Source organism: Heteronotia binoei, chromosome 1 (genome assembly GCF_032191835.1).
Source record: "Heteronotia binoei isolate CCM8104 ecotype False Entrance Well chromosome 1, APGP_CSIRO_Hbin_v1, whole genome shotgun sequence".
Lineage (NCBI taxonomy): Eukaryota > Metazoa > Chordata > Lepidosauria > Squamata > Gekkonidae > Heteronotia > Heteronotia binoei.
The window spans coordinates 282,126,777-282,145,929 of record NC_083223.1 but is presented as its reverse complement, the minus strand read 5'-3'; the positions used below and the strand labels follow the sequence as shown (position 1 = coordinate 282,145,929).

The window sequence follows — 19,153 nt, the reverse complement described above, 5'->3', positions numbered from 1 at the left end:
CGGCCTGCCCACGCACCCCCAGGGCCAGCAGGCTGACGGCACCGAATTCAGCCCCGCCTCCCCGTAGCACTGCTCAGCCTCGCCGCCACCCCGTGCCATGCAGCCTTGCCACCTTGCCCCCCTCCTCTCAAGGCGCTATGCAGCCTCACCGCCCCCACCCCCTCGCAGTGCCTCCGCAGTGGCAGGCGACCCACCAAAGAAGCGGCCGGCCGGACTTTAACTCCGTGGCTTCCCCACCTTCCCTCCCTCCCTCCCCTCTGGCGCTGCAATGCAGGGCGGCGCTCCATTGCTGCCCTCCCTCCCTCCCGTCACGCTGAGCAGCGTTGAAGCTGAGCCTTAGCAGCTTCGATGCGGCCGGTATGCCATCTAACACTTTGAAGTACGTGCAGAAGAAGACTTCTCTCAGCTCCATTGTGGCATCGTGAGGGCTGGTGGGGCGGCGGGGGGGCAATCTGGTAGTTGCAAAAAGGCCGCGGCCCGTAGTGGTCCGCGGCTCGGGAGTTAGGGCTGTAGGGTCACCGTAAGTCAGCTGTGCCTTAATGGCAAGAAAGGCGGGGGGGGGGGGAACTGAGACCTTCTCCCCCCCTGGCAGCCAGAAGCTCAGTTTCAGCTCTGCACTGGCCAAGTCCCAGAATCCTCTGGGGCCCCCACCGGCCACCTGTGTACAGTCGCAAGCCCCAATTCCTGCATCGCCCGGGGGAAGTTGGAAACGCTTACCTGTGGGTCCACCAGCCACCCGTGATAAAGGGGCACGTTGAGGAGGTCGAAGACGATGCACTCGGGGGTGTATTCAAAATCAGAGACTCCCGTAAACCTCACGTTCACATCCAGCCCCGTGGAGAGTTTGGGGAGGACCGTCATGGCGTCGTTGACGTTCTGGGAGGAGAGAAGACGAGCGGGAAGGGGTTGGGGAATTTTGGAAGAGGAGAAGGAAGAGCTTCTAAGATTGGGTTTTGGGAGGATGAAGAGGGCTACATTGAAACTGGAGGCCCCTTTGGACCTATCGCCCTCATGGTTATTATTAATCATAATAGAACAAAGTTTAACAAAATTTGCAGGAGGGTATGGGCTTTTGTAAGCAACTGCTCACTTGGTGTAGTGGTTAAGTGCGAGGACTCTCATCTGGAGGTACGAGGACACCTTTTTAAATGTCTTCCTTCCATAGGAAATAATGGATAGGGGGACCTTCTTTTGGGGCTTCTAGAATTGAACTCCCTAGTTCAATCGTTTTGAAACTTGGGGGGTGCTTTGAGGAGAGGCACTAGATACTATACTAAAAATTTGGTGCCTCTACCTCAAAAAACAGCTCCCCCAGAGCCCCCGAAACCTCCAGATCAGTTCCCCATTATACCCTATGAGAATCGATCTCCACATAGGGAATAATGAAGTGCTCAGCAGACGTTTCCCTCCCTCCCCCCCCCCCCGCCGTTTCTGGCGACTCTGAAGCGAGGGACTGGCCTCTCTACTCACGAGTTGCTGCCAGCTTCTTCAAAATAACACAGACACCCCATCCCAAGAGGAAAACTTTTCAATCGGAGACTGAAGCCTCCGGAGGGGGAAAGTTACATGGTGGCTTTTGGGGCGGGGCTTCCCCCCGCTGGCCAGCTGACTGGGGGCGGGAAGGAGCCTGGGAAAGCAGAAGAACCCCCGCTGGGACCTGGGGATTGGCAAGCCTAGAAACACGCCATATTGTTACTGGAAGCGTCACTTGTCCTTGAAAGAAATATTGTCACCTTACACAGCCATGATATTGATGAAGCAGATTCAGTTCTGAATATTATGGACTCTGTACGATTATCCCGGTTACTGTATGGGAAATTGTTATTCCAAAATTGCAAATACTGTAAGACATGGCGAGTGTTATAAATTTATTAGCAGAAGCATACGATCGGTGTAATAATCTCAAAGCAATTTATGTAGTTATCAGTACAGCTGGTTATCTCCAGTTTCTCTCTTGAATGGGTTAGAGGCAGGGCAAAAACAGGCTCGATCTGTCAACCAAATGAAGCAACTCAGACTTTACCTACCTGTTGGAAATTGAGCTGGAGAACTTCTGACTCCTTTTGGGGCTTAATAGATAAGATCCAATCCCCTTTTGAGACAAAGCGAAGACAAAAAAAAAGAGAGAGAGAGAGAGAATGCCATGTCCTTCTTCATTAGCAAATTTTTGGGGAAAACGACATACCTGGTGTGCCCGATTCTACCCAGATGTACAGACAAGACAAACAACCGTGTAGCACAACCGATAAATACTTATTCAATACATCACGCAATCAACATATATGGTTCCAAAATAAGGTATCAAAGCCCAAACTCTCACACAGTGTCCCAAAAATGTCCAATTGGCCAATATAACCAACAGTCACTTTTCCAATTCGCCTGTGTTCGTTGCCAGATCTCAAAATGATAGTAGAAGAAAATCTTTGTAGCCCAAGGAGATCGGCTTCGGCACTCACATCTTTCTCAACCACAGGCTTCCACCGCAAGTCAATGCGCTCTGGCTCGTTCACAATACGTTTGTCAACTGGGGCACCAGTCCGATGCAACCTCACTGGTCTGATTCAGCAGGGCTCTTCTGATGTTCTTTTCAGGGGAAGGCCTCGGCCTTTCTGCCCTGTGGTTGGCCCTGCAGAGGAACTGGCTGGCCACTGTGTGAGACAGGAGGCTGGACTAGATGGACCCTCCCTGGTCTGACCCAGCAGGGCTCTTTTGATGCTCTTCTCAGAGGAAGGCCTTTGGCCTCTCTGCCGTGTTGTTGGCCCTCCAGAGGAACTGGCTGGCCTCTGTGTGAGACAAGAGGCTGAACTGGATAGACCCTCACTGGTCTGACCCAGCAGGGCTCTTCTGAGGTTCCTCTCAGGAGAAGGCCTTGGCCTCTCTGCCCTGTTATTGGCCCTCCAGAGGAACTGGCTGGCCACTGTGTGAGACAGGAGGCTGGACTAGATGGACCCTCTGTGGTCTGACCCAGCAGGGCTCTTCTGAGGTTCTTCTCAGGGGAAGGCCTTAGCCTCTCTGCCCTGCTGTTGGCCCTCCAGAGGAACTGGGTGGTCACTGTGTGAGAAAGGAGGCTGGACTAGATGGACCCTCACTGGTCTGACCCAGCAGGGCTCTTCTGATGCTCTTCTCAGAGGAAGGACTCAGCCTCTCTGCCGTGTTGCTGGTCCTCCAGAGGAACTGGTTGGCCCCTGTGGCTAACATCAGGAGAGTGTAACCAGCCGGAAAAGTGTGGAATTTTGATCCTGAAAATATTAGACTGGTGCCCCGCATGACAAAGGTTTGATTCCCCACTCCTCCACTTGCAGCTGCTGAAATTGCTTTGGGTCAGCCATAGCTCTCATAGGAGTTGCCCTGGAAAGGGCAGCTTCTGAGAGAGCTCTCTCAGCCCCACCTACTTCACAGGGTGTCTGTTGTGGGGGGAGGAAGGTAAAAGGAGATTGTGAGCTGCTCTGAGACGCTGAGACTCGGATTGGAGGGCGGGATATAAACCCAATACCACCACCACCACCATGCCCCTCAGAGATCCTCCCCTTCCCAACTCCTGCCTTCTGCAGACTCCACCCCCAAATCTCCAGGAATTTCCCAACCCAGAGTTGGCAATCCTCTCACAGGACTGGGAACAACCTTTCCCAAGACCTGTGGGTGGGCGAGCTATTCACTCTACAGCAGCCAGCTTCAGGCTGCACGCTCAGAGCCAAGACATTGCAAAGAATGAAAGAAAAGACATCCCCCCCCCAGGAGATGTGAACCGTCTCCCCCCCTCTCCATGTCAACCTACAACTCACCGAGATGTGCCATCAGTTCGTCGGACGTGACCACTTCTTTCTGGGGAGGCAGCTTGACCTGAGAGCAAAGAGACGTCAGGGAGAATTTAGAGAAGGTGTGTCAAACTCAGTTGTTATGAGGGCCGGAGCTGACATAAATGAGACCTTGTCGGGCCGGGCCATTTGTGTGTTCCTATTTTAGATTAGGTAGCAGAGATATAAACTTTATAAGGACACGGCCATAATTAAAGGGGTTTTTTTTACTTGAAATAAAACATGCTTAAAACGTTAGCACTCATTGGTCTAAGAGTCTAATATGCCATGCTGGATCAGGCCAACAGGGCTTCTCTTATGTTCTTAAAATAAACTTTTGTATACTTATTGGCGGGCCTCATTCTGGGCAGGAGCTCATAGGAGCACAGCTTCGGAACCTCTAAATTTTATTGTGCTCTTTCTTTCTTACCTGCCCTCTCCCCCAAATACTTGCATCTGGGCTCCGCTGCTCAAACCCCCTGGGAGAATTGTGCTCAACTATAAGATCTGACAAACTTTCCAATATTTTTCCCCGCCAAAAATGGGAAAATAACCCAACACATATAAAACAGAAACCGATGGAGATCCTCTTCCTGCCACATAGGAGAAAGTCATTTTTAAAGTATGATGGGAGTAAGGTTTTATGAAGGCAATTCTAATTCAAGAAGCATTTCAAGATAGATACTGAGCTGATATAACTTAGTACACCTTCTCCGGTGATGTCAGGGGGTGTGGTAAATGCAAATATGTTATGCAACGGAGTTGTGCTAATGAGCCCCGGCACCTTTTTTTTGACAACATGACGCCTACTGATTGGACTTATCTTTCAAAGTTTGGAATAGAACTATTTACAAAATCTCAGTAATTCAACCACGGTCTATGCCAGGAGGTTAGCAACCAAGTCCTATGAAGACAGGTTGAAGGAGCTGGGCATGTTTAGCCTGGAGAGAAGGTGGCTGAGATGATAGGATCACCATCTTCAAGGACTTCCTGACCGTTAGAACTTCCTGACCAAAGTACTTCCTGACCGTTAGAGCAGTTTCTCAGTGGAACAGGCTTCCTGGGGAGGTGGTGGGCTCTCCTACCTTGGAGGTTTTGAAACAGAGGCTAGATGGCCACCTGACAGCAATGAGGATCCTGTGCACTTAGGGGGAGTTTCCTGCCTTGTGCAGGGGGTTGGAATATATGACCCCGGAGGTCCCTTCCAACTCTATGATTCTATGTTTCTACGTGAAGGGCTATCATATAGAGGATGGTGTGGAATTGCTTTCTGTGGCCCTGGAAGGTAGGACCAGAACCAATGGGTTGAAATTAAATCAGAAGAGTTTCAGGCTCAACATTAGGAAGAACTTCCTGACCATTAGAGCGGTTCCTCAGTGGAACAGACTTCCTTGGAAGGTGGTGGGCTCTCCTTCCCTTGAGGTTTCTAAACAGAGGCTAGATGGCCATCTGACAGCAATGAAGATCCTGTGAATTTAGGGGGAGGTGTTTGTGAGATTCCTGCCTTGTGCAGGGGGGTGGACTAGATGACCCTGAGGCCTCTTCCAATTCTATGATTCTATGACTGTTAGAGTGATTCCTCAGTGGAACAGGCTTCCTTGGGAGGTGGTGGGCTCTCCTTCCTTGGAGGTTTTTCAACAGAGGCTAGATGGCCCTCTGACAGCAATGCAGATCCTGTGAATTTAGGGGGAGGTGTTTCGAGTTTCCTGCATTGTGCAGGGGGGTTGGACTAGATGACCCTGGAGGTCCCTTCCAACTCTAGGATTCTATGATTCTGACCCTTATAAAGGAAGACCCCCAGACCCACCTAGTTTAGATAGCAGAGCATCAATGGACAAGCATTGCATACCATGACTCTGGAGCATCGAAAACGTTTTCAGCCTTCGCCAAGCAGCAAGCTCTGTGCCAAAAACAATCGCAACGTGTGCTTTGTTTGCATATTCCGGCCATTAAAAATGGTCTCCAGAGTCCTCCTTCTTGGCAAGACTGGGCCAGCCCAGGAGACAAGGCCTTGTCAGGAACTCTACGCTCTGATGCTGCAACTCAGATTTATGCCATCATTCATTCAGGGGGAGGCCTTGAAATAACAGCAATCTCAGCTCTTGGAAAACTGAACTGAACAGTCGCATGGCTTGTGGCAGCCCTTAACGGCAGATACTCACCAGAACAGGGATCGTTTTGTAGAAAAAGAGGTGTTGGAGCTCATTAGCACACCTCACGCATAGAATCGCAGAGCTAGAAGGGACCTCCAGGGTCATCTAGTCCAACCCCCTGCACAATGCAGGAGACTCACAAACACCTCCTTCTAAATTCACAGGATCCTCATTGCTGTCAGATGGCCACCTAGCCTCTGTTGAAATACCTCCAAGGAAGAAGAAGACACCACCTCCCAATGAAGCCTGTTCCACTGAGGAACTGCTCTTAACAGTCATAGAATCCTAGAGTTGGAAGGGACCTCCAGGGTCATCTAGTCCAGCCCCCCTGCACAATGCAGGAAACTCACAAAACCTCCCCCTAAATTCACAGGATCCTCATTGCTGTCAGATGGCCATCTAGCCTCTGCTTAAAAACCTCCAAGGAAGAAGAGCCCACCACCTCCCGAGAAAGCCTGTGGAAGCATAGAATCCTAGAGTTGGAAGGGATCTCCAGGGTCATCTAGTCCAACCCCCTGCACAATGCAGAAGACTCACAATCACCTCCCCCTAAATTCACAGGATCCTCATTGCTGTCAGATGGCCATCCAGCCTCTGTTTAAAAACCTCCAAGGAAGGAGAGCCCACCACCTCCCGAGGAGGAAGCCTGTTCCACTGAGGAACCGCTCTTAACAGTCATAGAATCATAGACTCATAGAGCTGGAAGGGACCTTCAGGGTCATCTAGTCCAACTCCCTATGCAATGCAGGAAACTCACAAATGCCTCCCTTTTGGCTTTGGCCCAGCCGCTTCATTCTTTCTGTGATTATTTGTACTAGCCCTCCACTCTTCCCCAGTAGCATATTGGGCACTGTCTGAGGGGCTCATCTTCCAGCACCATATCTTTTAGCCTTCTGCTACTGTTCATGGGGTTTTCTTGGCAAGTGGGTGGAAAGAAAGCAACTTTAACTTTAAATGGAGGGAAGGAGAGGGGGAAAGAGGCAACTTTAACTTTAAATGGAGGGAAGGAGAGGTGGAAAGAAAGCAATTTTAACTTTAAATGGAGGGAAGGAGAGGTGGAAAGAAAGCAACTTTAACTTTAAATGGGGGGAAGGAGAGGTGGAAAGAAAGCAACTTTAACTTTAAATGGAGGGAAGGAGAGGTGGAAAGAAAGCAACTTTAACTTTAAATGGAGGGAAGGAGAGGTGGAAAGAAAGCAGCTTTAACTTTAAATGCATCCTTCAAGCTGCTGGCTGGCTTGACTTGGAGAAGGGCTTTAAAGAGAGAAACACCTTCCTTCTCCACACCAGGAACTTCGAGAGCCTCACAATCGGTGTGAAGCAGCCACACGTGGCTTCCTAGCCGCACTTTGGTCACCATTGTCATTCCTACGTATTAGATGAAGGGAAAGGTGACTGTCAGAAGCTCCTTAACGGTTGTGGAATTCTTGGAGGTCTGGGGGGGGGGAAGCCTGGGGACAGATAGGTTTGGGAGCAGAGACCTTCGTGGGATACGATGTTGCCAATCCCTAGTGGGGGGGGGCAGGGGATCCCCCAGTTTGGAGACCCTCCCCCACTTCAGAGGAATCAGAAAGAAGAGGGGGGAGGGAAATGTCTGCTGGACACTCCAGTATAAACTATGGAGACTGATTCCCATAGGGTATAATGGAGAATTGATCCACGGGTATCTGGGGCTCTTTGGGGGGCTGTTTTTTGAGGTAGAAGCACCAAATTTGCAGCACAGCATCCAGCGCCTCTCCTCGAAACACGCTCCAAGTTTCAAAAAGATTAGACCAGGGGGTCCAATTCTATGAGCCCCAAAAGAAGGTGCCCCTATCCTTCATTCTTTCTAACGTAGGGAAGGCATTTAAAAGGTGTGCGGTCCCTTTAAATGTGACGGCATAGAACTCCCTTCGGAGTGCAATTGTGCTTGTCACAACTTTGTTTGTGGCTCCACCCCCAAAGTCCCCAGATATTTCTTGAATTGGACTCGGCAACCCTATAATCAGGTTGCAGTCAAAAGGAGAGAGGAAAGGCTAATCTGAAGAGTCCTTTCCCTATCACAGAGGGCCAGTTTATCCGGCATCACATTAGGCTTCCCAACCCCCCCTCCCCCGCCCTGCCGGGGGACCCCTGAATTAGCAGCCTAATCCCCCGCTCCCTAAAAATCTGATAGCGGGGGTTGGGGGGGAGTGGAATGGCGTCGCGTCTCTTTCCCTGCCTGGCTTCAGGCTTCTCCCTTCCTCCGAGTAACAAAGACCCACCCACCGCCGGCCTGCTATTCGCTCCAGTCCGGCCTCCCTTCACGAGGTGCATGCTGGGACTTGTAGTCCTTGCATCCTCTCACGTCTGCTGAGCATTATTCTCTATGTGGAGATTGATTCTCATAGGGTATAATGGGGAATTGATCTGGAGGTTTCGGGGGTTTTGGGGGAGCTGTTTTTTGAGGTAGAGGCACCAAATTTTCAGTATAGTATCTAGTGACTCTCCACAAAGTATCTCCCAAGTTTCAAAACGATTGGACCAGGGGGTCCCATTCTATGAGCCCCCAAAGAAGGTGCCCCTATCCTTTATTATTTCCTATGGAAGGAAGACATTTAAAAAGGTGTGCGGTTCCTTTAAATGTGATGGCCAGAACTCCCTTTGGAGTTCAATTATGCTTGTCACACCCTTGTTCCTGGCTCCGCCCCCAATGTCTCCTGGCTCCACCCCCAAAGTCCCCAGTTATTTCTTGATTTGGACATGGCAACCCGACTTACCTTCCACTGCAAGAAAAGGATATTCATGATCGCCAGAAGAGGGCAGGGCCCGTTCTCGCTCTGGGTGATGATGGGTGTCCGTTCCCCTTTCCAGTTGATCCACTTCACGCAGTAGAAATCCGGGGGCTCAGGTTGGTTGCTCGGGGAAGGCCGCGCTTTGGGGCTCGCCGTGGCTGGTTCGGCGGCAGCAGTGCTGCAGCTGGGGCCGGTGACCTCCGGGCTGGAAATGGGAGTTTCTGTCAGAGCCATAGCTCTCTCTAAAGGCAGATCCTCTCTCGGTTTCTCTTCCTCGTTGGGGGGGTTTGCCTCTTCCAGATTTGTGGGTCCTGGGTGCGGGGCCTCGCCCCCTTCATCGGTCCCCTCTTTGACATCTGGAGGGGGAGTCTCCAGACAGGTCAGGCCTACATCTACCTCCTGCGCCTGCCCGTTCAACACGGGGACCTCTCTCGCGTTCACCTCCTCCTCTTGGCCAAGGCCAGCGTCCTCTTCTCCTTGCGCTTGGATGGCCTTGGTTTCGGGTGTGGTGCTTTCCTTTCCCCCTTCCCCTTTGGTTTCAGCGGATTCTACGGGTTCCATTACAGCACCCCAGTCATTCACCACGAGATCCTCTGGGGGTGACTCTCTTAAGCAGCTTAAAAAAAACTGGCAAAGTTCTTACACTTCTCTTTTTGGGGTGGAGGGGGATGTTGTTACTGCAGCTGAAATTCAGATCTCGCTTCCAATTCTGCCTCTCGGAGGAAAACGGACTCCAGGGTTTCTGTCCAATAAACCACTGTCCCCAGGTGTCAATAAATCCACCGCGAACGAACACTCCGGTCACTTTGGTTATCAACAATGATTGTTCTACAGAATTTATTAAATCAAATTAAGATTTCTGTTAACTTCCCCAAATTTCTGGAGGTCCTCTTCCTATTTTAATACTTTTAACAAGCACATAATATGAGACTTTATTAAAACTTGGGTTCACTGGCTGGAGTTGCTGCGTGTGTGTTTTTGGGTTAGGCACTGCTGACGTTATTGTGTATTTCAAAGTTTATTACTCTAAAACGGCCCTTTCTCTCCCACACTCTGGCTCTTTGCGCGTCTCACGTACCAATCAATTCTGCCGTCTCCTCGTCTTTTTTGACTTCGAGCTCAATTATTTAACAACCAGGAAATACAATCTCCTCTCGTCTCCTTGTACGTGTCGGATAATTATAGCTCGAGATCACTTTTTATTTGTTCAGTCTCAAAAAAAGGAAAAGAAATGTTTCCTTTTTGTAGAAAAAAGCAATAGAAAAGAGATTTTTTTAAAAACACCACGTTTGAACGAAAAGGGGACAAAATATTTTTTTTTTCTTTCATAAAAGGATTTTTAAAAGATTAAAAACGCAACGAATTTGCCGCGCAGAGGTATTCTGTAAAAAAAGGATTCAAAGCAAAACAAAGTGGAAGAGAAGGTTGTTTGGAGTAAATCGGTTCCGATCCGTCAGTTTGAATCCGCCCAGTCGAACGTTCACCTGCTCCCTTTGAACTTGAGGGTCATGCAGAAAGCAAAGAATCCATTCCTATCTTGTCTTCGCCTGATTTGGGTTTTTTTCCCCTTTACGGTGCATTCCAGAGTCCCAGCTTTCGCACTCTGAACTGAGTTCTGGCAGGACGGAAACAGCTGGTCCAGCTGGGACTTTAAACCCAACGAAGGACAGAACCTGGCAAAAGACAAAGAGAGGCAAAACCACAATGAGACAAACATGTATTCTCCCACCTGCTCTGCTCACATACTTGGCTCGTCTTCCACAGATACTATCATATGAACATATGAAGCTGCCTTATACTGAATCAGATCCTTGGTCCATCAAAGTCAATATTGTCTACTCAGACTGGCAGCGGCTCTCCAGGGTCTCATGTTTCTCAGGGACTCACTAAAGTAGGGGTTCTCCAACATAGTGCCTGCAGACACCATACGAACATAAGAGAAGCCATGTTGGATCAGGCCAATGGCCCATCCAGTCCTACACTTTGTGTCACACAGTGGCCAAAAAACCCAGGTGCCATCAGGAGGTCCATCAGTGGGGCCAGGACACTAGAAGCCCTCCCACTGTGCCCCCCGCAAGCACCAAGAATACAGAGCATCACTTGCTTCAGACAGAGAGTTCCAGAGAGTTATGGCTAATGGCCACTGATGGACCTCTGCTCCATATGTTGATCCAATCCCCTCTTGAAGCTGGCTGTGATTGTAGCCGCCGCCACCTCCTGTGGCAGTGAATTCCACGTGTTAATCACCCTTTGGGTGAAGAAGGACTTCCTTTTATCCGTTTTAACCCGACTGCTCAGCAATTTCATTGAGTGCCCACCAGTTCTCGTATTGTGAGAAAGGGAGAAAAGGACTTCTTTCTCTACCTTCTCTATCCTGTGCATAATCTTGTCAACCTCTCTCATGTCACTCCTAGTCGATGTTTCTCCAAGCTAAAGAGCCCCAAGAGTTTTAACCTTTCTTCATAGGTGCCTCCCAATTGTTTCCAGAAAGTGGGTGCAGCCAGGTAGAACTTTTGCCCACAGGGGTGCCAGCCCCTAGGCCCCACCGGGGGATTACCCCAGTTTTGGGGGCTCTACTCCACCACAGACCAGCTGGCTAGCAAGGGAAACCTCTCCCCTAAACTTGGGGGGCACCATATGATGACACAATGATGTCACCCAGAAATGACATCATCGCGTCGGGAATGTTCTGGGCAAACCATGGTTTTGAGGGCAAAGAAACCATAGAGTTTCGCCCAAATACCTAGAGTTGCCAGATCCAATTCAAGACATATCTGGGGACTCTGGGGGTGGAGTCGGGAGACTGTGGGGGTGGAGCCGGGAGACATTGGGGGTGGAGCCAGGAGCAAGGCTGTGACAAGCATAATCAAACTCCAAAGGGAGTTCTGGCCATCACATTGAAAGGGACGGCACACCTTTTATATGCCTTCCCTCCATTGGAAATAATGAAGGATAGGGGTGCCTTCTTTGGGGGCTCATAGAATTTGACCCCCTGGTCCAATCCTTTTGAAACCTGGGGGCTGTTTTGAGGAGAGGCGCTGGATGCTATGCTGAAAATTTGGTGCCTCTGCCTCAAAATACAGCTCCCCCAGAGCCCCAGATGCCCACAGATCAATTCTCCATTATATCCTATGGAAATCGGTCTGTGTAGGGAATCATGGAGGGCCCGGCAGACATTTCCCTCCCCCCCCCCAGCTTTCTGATGACCCTTAAGTGGGGGGAGGGCCTCCAAACCAGGGGATCCCCTGGCCCGAGCTGGGAATTGGCAACCCTACAATTCCAGAGTTGCCTGGAGGCTGGAAAAGGCCGGTGATCCCTCCCCAAAGTGTTCTTTTGGCTCCGATGGGACCAGGTTTCTCTCCCTAGCATCCAGCATGATTCCTGAGGCTTAAAAACCAAGCAAAAGCTTAACTCCACCCACCTTCAGCATCCCCGGCCCTGATTGGCTCACACCAGCCCAGCTGTCTGATTGGCTGGGATGCCATATCGATCTCCTTCCACTTCAGCCTGGAATTCCAATTGCGCGCAGGGTGTTGTTTGTTTTAAGAAGAAGACTGCAGATTTATACCCCGCCCTTCTCTCTGAATCAGAGACTCAGAGAGGCTCACAATCTCCTATATCTTCCTCCCCCCACAACAGACACCCTGTGAGGTGGGTGGGTCTGAGAGAGCTCTCCCAGCAGCTGCCCTTTCAAGGACAACTCCTACCGGAGCTCTGGCTGACCCAAGGCCATTCCAGCAGCTGCAAGTGGAGGAGTGGGGAATCAAACCCGGTTCTCCCAGATAAGAGTCCGTGCACTTAACCACTTCGCCAAACTGGCTCTCGAAAAAGTTCTCTGCTGCATTGCATCTTTAAAATATGCAGCCAGACACAAAGCGTGGAAATCGCAGGAACAAATGTGCGGTTCTGAAAGAACTCTTGGGCGCTTCAAAAAAATGCCATCGTGAAAGCTGACAAATGGCCAGTGCTGACAGTGTTCTGTAGCTCTAAGCAACAAAGCATATGCTGGCGCACTCAAAGGAAACACAAAGACGTGCTGTAGCATCATGCGCTCTGGGGTTAAGCTACTGCATTCCAAATCTTCCCAATAAAAAGGCTCGCTGTGAGCAAATGAAGCTGAATTAGACCTTTGTCTGTTCAGACTGGCAACGCCTCTCCAGGGTCTCAGGCCAAGATCTTTCACACCACCTACGGCCTGACCTGGAGTTGCCAGGGCTTGAACCTGGGACCTTCTGCATGCTAAGCAGAGGCTCTGCCACTGAGCTATGGCCCCTCTCCATGGTTCTCCAGGGTCTCAGGCTGAGGTCTTTCCCATCACCTCCTGCCTGGTCCTTTTAACTGGAGATGGAGGGGATTGAACCTGGGACCTTCTGCATGCTAAGAAGAGGCTCTGCCACTGAGCTATGGCCCCTCTCCATGGTTCTCCAGGGTCTCAGGCTGAGGTCTTTCCCATCACCTCCTGCCTGGTCCTTTTAACTGGAGATGCTGCAGGGGACTGAACCTGGGACCTTCAGCATGCTAAGCAGAGGCTCTGCCACTGAGCTATGGCCCCTCTCCATTTCTCTCCAGGGTCTCAGGCTGAGGTCTTTCCCATCAGCTCCTGCCTGCTCCTTTCAACTGGAGATGGAGGGGATTGAACCTGGGACCTTCTGCATGCCAAGCAGAGGCTCTGCCACTGAGCCACGGCCTCTCCCAAAACTATCCACCAAAGACCTTTAAATAAGACCTGTGCTCCACTGTTTGGCCCAACCTGAAACAGAGGTTGGAATCTGTATTAACTTTTATGATGGACTCAGCGCAAAGGGGGGTAAAATGGACTTGGGATAGGAGATGCCTTTTATGGGAGTCACAAAGGATTCCCCCCAACTCCCCCCAACCCAGAGGAGAATCTGAAACCCCCTTTTTGGCATGCAGTAGTAAAAAACCATTTTCCTTGACCCTTGAAGTTCATTTTTCTTCTTCTGATTTTAAAAGAAAATAAAAAATTTTTCATGGGCCCCCAAAAAGTATTGTGGGTCCCAGGCATTGTGCCAAATGGAGAAGCTGTGCAGCCCCCCCCTTGCATTTTGTCCTCACAACAACCCTGTAAAGTAGGCTAAGCTGAGCGGAAGCACCTAGCCCGAGATTGCCCCGAAGCCTCCATATACAACAGAACCCTGGTCCTATGTCAGAATGTGAGAGCAGCTCCTCAGTGGAACAGGCTTCCTCAGGAGGTGGAGGGCTCTCCTTCCTTGGAGGGTTTTAAGCAGAAGCTGGATGGCCACCTGACAGCAATGAGGATAAGAACATAAGAGAAGCCATGTTGGATCAGGCCAATGGCCCATCCAGTCCAACACTCTGTGTCACATAAGAACATAAGAGAAGCCCTGTTGGATCAGGCCAATGGCCCATCCAGTCCAACACTCTGTGTCACATAAGAACATAAGAGAAGCCATGTTGGATCAGGCCAATGGCCCATCCAGTCCAACACTCTGTGTCACATAAGAACATAAGAGAAGCCCTGTTGGATCAGGCCAATGGCCCATCCAGTCCAACACTCTGTGTCACATAAGAGAAGCCATGTTGGATCAGGCCAATGGCCCATCCAGTCCAACACTCTGTGTCTCATAAGAACATAAGAGAAGCCATGTTGGATCTGCTCAGCAATTTCATTGAATGCCCACGAGTTCTTGTATTGTGAAAAAGGGAGAAAAGGACTTCTCTCTCTATCCTCTCCATCCCATGTGTAATCTTGTAAACCTCTATCACGTCACCCCACAGTCAACATTTCTCCAAGCTAAAGAGCCCCAAGCGTTTTAACCTTTCTTCATAGGGAAAGTGTTCCAAACCTTTAATCATTCTAGTTGCCCTTTTCTGCGCTTTTTCCAATGCTAAAACATCCTTTTTGAGGTGCGGTGACCAGAATTGCACACAGCATTCCAAATGAGACCGCACCATCGATTTATACAGGGGCATTATGATACTGGCTGATTTGTTTTCAATTCCCTTCCGAATAATTCCCAGCATGGCATTGGCCTTTTTTTATTTCAATCGCACACTGTCTTGACATTTTCAGTGAATTATCTAACACGACCCCAAGATCTTTCTCTTGGTCAGTCTCTTCCAGTTCACACCCCATCAACTTGTATTTGTAGCTGGGATTCTTGGCCCCAATGTGCATAAAACATAAGAAGCTGCCTTATACTGAATCAGACCTCCGATCCATCAAAGTCAGTATTGTCTACTGAGACCGGCAGCGGCTCTCCAGTTACTTTGCACTTGGCCACATTGAACCTCATCTGCCACGTTGACGCCCACTCACCCAGCCTCAACAGATCCCTTTGAAGTTCCTCACAATCCTCTCTGGTTCTCACCACCCTGAACAATTTAGTGTCATCTGCAAACTTGGCCACTTCACTGCTTACTCCCAACTCCAAATCATTTGTGAACAAGTTAAAGAGCAGGGGACCCAGTACTGAGCCCTGCGGCACCCCACTGCTTACCGTCCTCCACTGCGAAGACTGCGCATTTATACTGATTATACTTCGTATTAATCAGTCAGTTTTTGATCCACAAGAAGACCTGTCCTTTTACTCCATGACTCTCGAGCTTACTAAGGAGCCTTTGATGAGGAACTTTATCAAAAGCTTTCTGGAAGTCAAGGTAAACAACATCTATCGGGTCTCCTTTGTCCACAAGTTTGTTTACCCCCTCAAAGAAATGCAACAGGTTAGTGAGGCAAGATCTTCCCTTGCAGAACCCATGCTGAGTCTTCCTCAATAACCCGTGTTCATCAATGTGCCTACTCATTCTGTCCTTGATAATGCTTTCTACCAAATTTCCCAGTATTGAAGTCAGACTGACGGGCCTATGAACTTTGGCAGATCATGAAGAAGATGATATTGGATTGATATCCCGCCCTCCACCACTCCGAATCTCAAGAGTCTCAGAGCGGCTCACAATCTCCTTTCCCTTCCTCCCCCACAACAGACACCCTGTGAGGAGGGTGGGGCTGAGAGAGCTCTGACAGAAGCTGCCCTTTCAAGGACAACCTCTGCCAGAGCTATGGCTGACCCATAATAACATAAAGAAGGCCAAGGCCTTCCCCTGATGTTGCCTCCTGGCTCTGGGATTCAGAGGCTTACTGCGCCTGAACATGTGTTCCCCTCAGTCGCCATGACAAAGTAGATATAGGACATTTCCTCCATGGATCTTTCTAATCCCCTTTTAAAGTGTCTTATTTCTGTGGCCATCACAACATCCTCTATCAGCGAAGGGTGTGTAGGGCCCCTTCTAGCTCTTCTGTTTCCTGATGCCACTCCAATCACTGGCTATTCTTAGCCCCGCGGACAACAAACCTGTTCTCTCTGAAAGAGTCTAATCTTCTTCAAAAAGAGACTCGCTTGCTCATGGGTTCGCTTGCTCATGAGAGCCAGTTGGGTGTTGTGGTTAAGTGTGCGGACTCTTATCTGGGAGAACCAGGTTGGATTCCCCACTCCTCCACTTGCAGCTGCTAGAATGGCCTTGGGTCAGCCATAGCTCTGGCAGAATTGTCCTTGAAAGGGCTGCTGCCGTGAGAGCCCCCTCAGCCCCACCCACCACACAGGGTGTATGTTGTGGGGAGAGAAGATATAGGAAATTGTAAGCCTAAAGAGGCCAAACTAAAAACAACTAGAGAACAGGCCTTCTCTATAAAAGCACCCCAATGGTGGAACCAGCTGCCAGAAGAGGTGTGGGCCCTGCGGGATCTTGGCCAATTCTGTAGGGCCTGAAAAACCGCCCTCTTCCGGCTAGCCTTCTAAGATGGAGCTTGGAATAAACATCACGCCATCATTAACATTAACATAATTGAGATAGTAGCACTATTAGATTATATTTTTATTTTTTTTTGTTTTAAACAATTTATTGGTAGCATATGGTTACAAAGCTTATCTATTTCTTAATTTTTTCTTTTTTTTCACATTAACCCATATGACATTTCCATCCCCCCTCCCTCCAATGTTGACTTCCCCGAGGTTATAAGTTCAAATCCATACTAAAGGCACTTCTGATTGCTCAAAGTTCCGTATATATATTCTTACAACTAAAAAAATGTCCAATATTTCTTTACTTTCCAAGTTTTCTCCATATATCCTTTAAATTTTCTCCACTCCCTTTTGAATATCTCTAAATCATAGTCTCTTAGTGTTCTGGTTAATTTGTCCATTTCACACCACGATAAAACTTTCATGGTCCATTCCCATTTCTCTGGTATTTTTTCTTGCTTCCAAAGCTGCGCGTACAAAGTCCTAGCAGCTGATAACAGCTTATATTTTTAGACTGTTTGTAGATTATTTAAATATTTCATTGTTAACTGTATTGAATTATATAATCTTGTTTTATTGTTTTAATATGGCTTTTGCCATGTTCTGTAAGCCGCCCTGAGCCTGCCTCGGCGGGGAGGGCGGGGTATAAATAAAATTTATTATTATTATTATTATTAAGCCGCTCTGAGACTCTGGTTTAGAGAGAAGGTTGGGGTATAAATCTGCAGTCTTCTTCCTTCCTTCCTGTTTGGTGCAGTGGTTAAGTGTGCAGACTCTTATCTGGGAGAAACGGGTTTGATTCTCCACTCCTCCATTTCCAGTTGCTGGAATGGCCTTTGTCAGTTGTAGCGGTCGTTGAAAGGCCAGCTTCTGGGAGAGCTCTCTCAGCCCCACGCAGCTCACAGGGTGTCTGTTGGAGGGCGGGGGGGAAGGATATAGGCGATTGTAAGCCACTCTGACTCTGATTCAGGGAGAAGGGCGGGGGTATAAATCTGCAATTCTTCTTTCTAATTTTGGGCACTTTCACACACAGTAAATAACGCACTTTCAATTGACTTTCAATTTACTTTGTAATTGATTTTTACTGTGTGAAATGGCAAAATCCACTTGCAAATGGCTGCTGAAGCAGATAGAAACTGCATTATTGAGCATGTGTGAAAGCACCCTTTATTTCACCCAGAAGGTCGGACCAGAACCAATGGGTTGAAATTAAATCAAAAGAGTTTCTGGCTCAACATGAGGAAGAACTTCCTGACCATTAGAGCGGTTCCTCAGTGGAACAGGCTTCCTCCTCGGGAGGTGGTGGGCTCTCCTTCCTTGGAGTTTTTCAACAGAGGCTAGATGGCCATCTGACAGCAATGAGGGTCCTGTGAATTTAGGGGGAGGTATTTGTGAATTTCCAACCTTGTGCAGGGGGTTGGACTAGATGACCCTGGAGGTCTCTTCCAATTCTATGAATGTTAAGAGCGGTTCCTCAGTGGAACAGGCTTCCTCCTTGGGAGGTGGTGGGCTCTGCTTCCTTGGAGGTTTCTAAACAGAGGCTAGATGGCCACCTGACAGCAATGAAGATCCTGTGAATTTAGGGGGAGGTATTTGTGAGTTTCCTGCATTGTGCAGGGGGCTGGACTAGATTACCCTGGAGGTCCCTTCCAACTCTATGATTCTATGATTCTCCTTTGGAGGTTCTTCAACAGAGGCTAGATGGCCATCCGACTGCAATGAAGATCCTGTGAATTTAGGGGGAGGTCTTTGTGAGTTTCCTGCCTTGTGCAGGGGGTTGGACTAGATGACCCTGGAGGTCCCTTCCAACTCTATGATTCTATGATACAGACACGTATCGTGGAACAAAAGGAAATTGGCAGTCGGGTGTTATCCAGTCTGGACTTTCCTCTTCAGAGGAATGTTAAGTAGCTTTTTGCAAATATACCAGTCTGGATACACTCGTGGTCCAAGGAAATTTTCCTTTTTTCTTTTTTGTACTAGAGACACGTCTGCCAAGGGTCTGGGCAACGGAGAGTCAAAATGCACTCCCCAGAAAGAGTTTGGCAATCCGGAAAGAGGCAAAGCAGGGTAGAAGTCCCTGAACACCGAAGTTGGGTTTGGGAGACACGGCCTGACGCGAGGGGTGGAGCAGAAAGAGCAGGAAACGGGACAGCGGAGGCGGGTTGCCAACCTCCAGGCGAGGCCTGGAACTTTCCTGGAAGGGCAACTGATTCCCGGACTGCTGAGATCAAGCCCCCCGGGAGGAAACTGGCAGCTTCGGAGGGTGGCCTCCGTGGCGTTATTCCTCGCTCGGGTCCCTCCCCACCGCCTAACGTGGCCTCCACCCCTGTATCTCCAGGAATTTCTCGCCTTGAAGTTGGCAACCGTACAGCAAGGGAGAGCTTTGCTTTGTAGCGAGAGCGGGGCTCAGACTGGAGCACGGGGAGAGGTCTGGTTTCCTCCCTCTCCGGCTCTCAGTGTAAACGCCGCGCAGTTTCCAGACCCTAAGCAGGGCAACAACTTCAGATCAGAGAATCGCCACGCACCTCTTTCTCTCTCCGTCCCGGATCTCTTCCGACGCGGCGTCGTTGTTGGGAAGTTTCTCTTCCGTCCTTCCCTTCCCTTCCCTTCCTTCTTTTCCTCTCTGAGCAGACGAGACCCTCTCCAGCTGGCGGAGAAGGGAAAGGC

General features: G+C 49.4%; 1 protein-coding gene across 1 annotated transcript in view; it reads right to left on the bottom strand.

Moving 5' to 3' along the window:
• The window catches only part of LOC132587403 (ubiquitin carboxyl-terminal hydrolase MINDY-1-like), a 33,109-nt gene extending 13,956 nt beyond the window's left edge, over positions 1 to 19,153 (bottom strand). The window contains 5 exon segments of the mRNA XM_060259729.1: positions 718 to 876; positions 2,028 to 2,092; positions 3,783 to 3,840; positions 8,685 to 10,372; positions 19,012 to 19,153. Of these exon segments, the coding sequence (XP_060115712.1) occupies positions 718 to 876; positions 2,028 to 2,092; positions 3,783 to 3,840; positions 8,685 to 9,260 (858 nt within the window). The 5' untranslated portion in view covers positions 9,261 to 10,372; positions 19,012 to 19,153.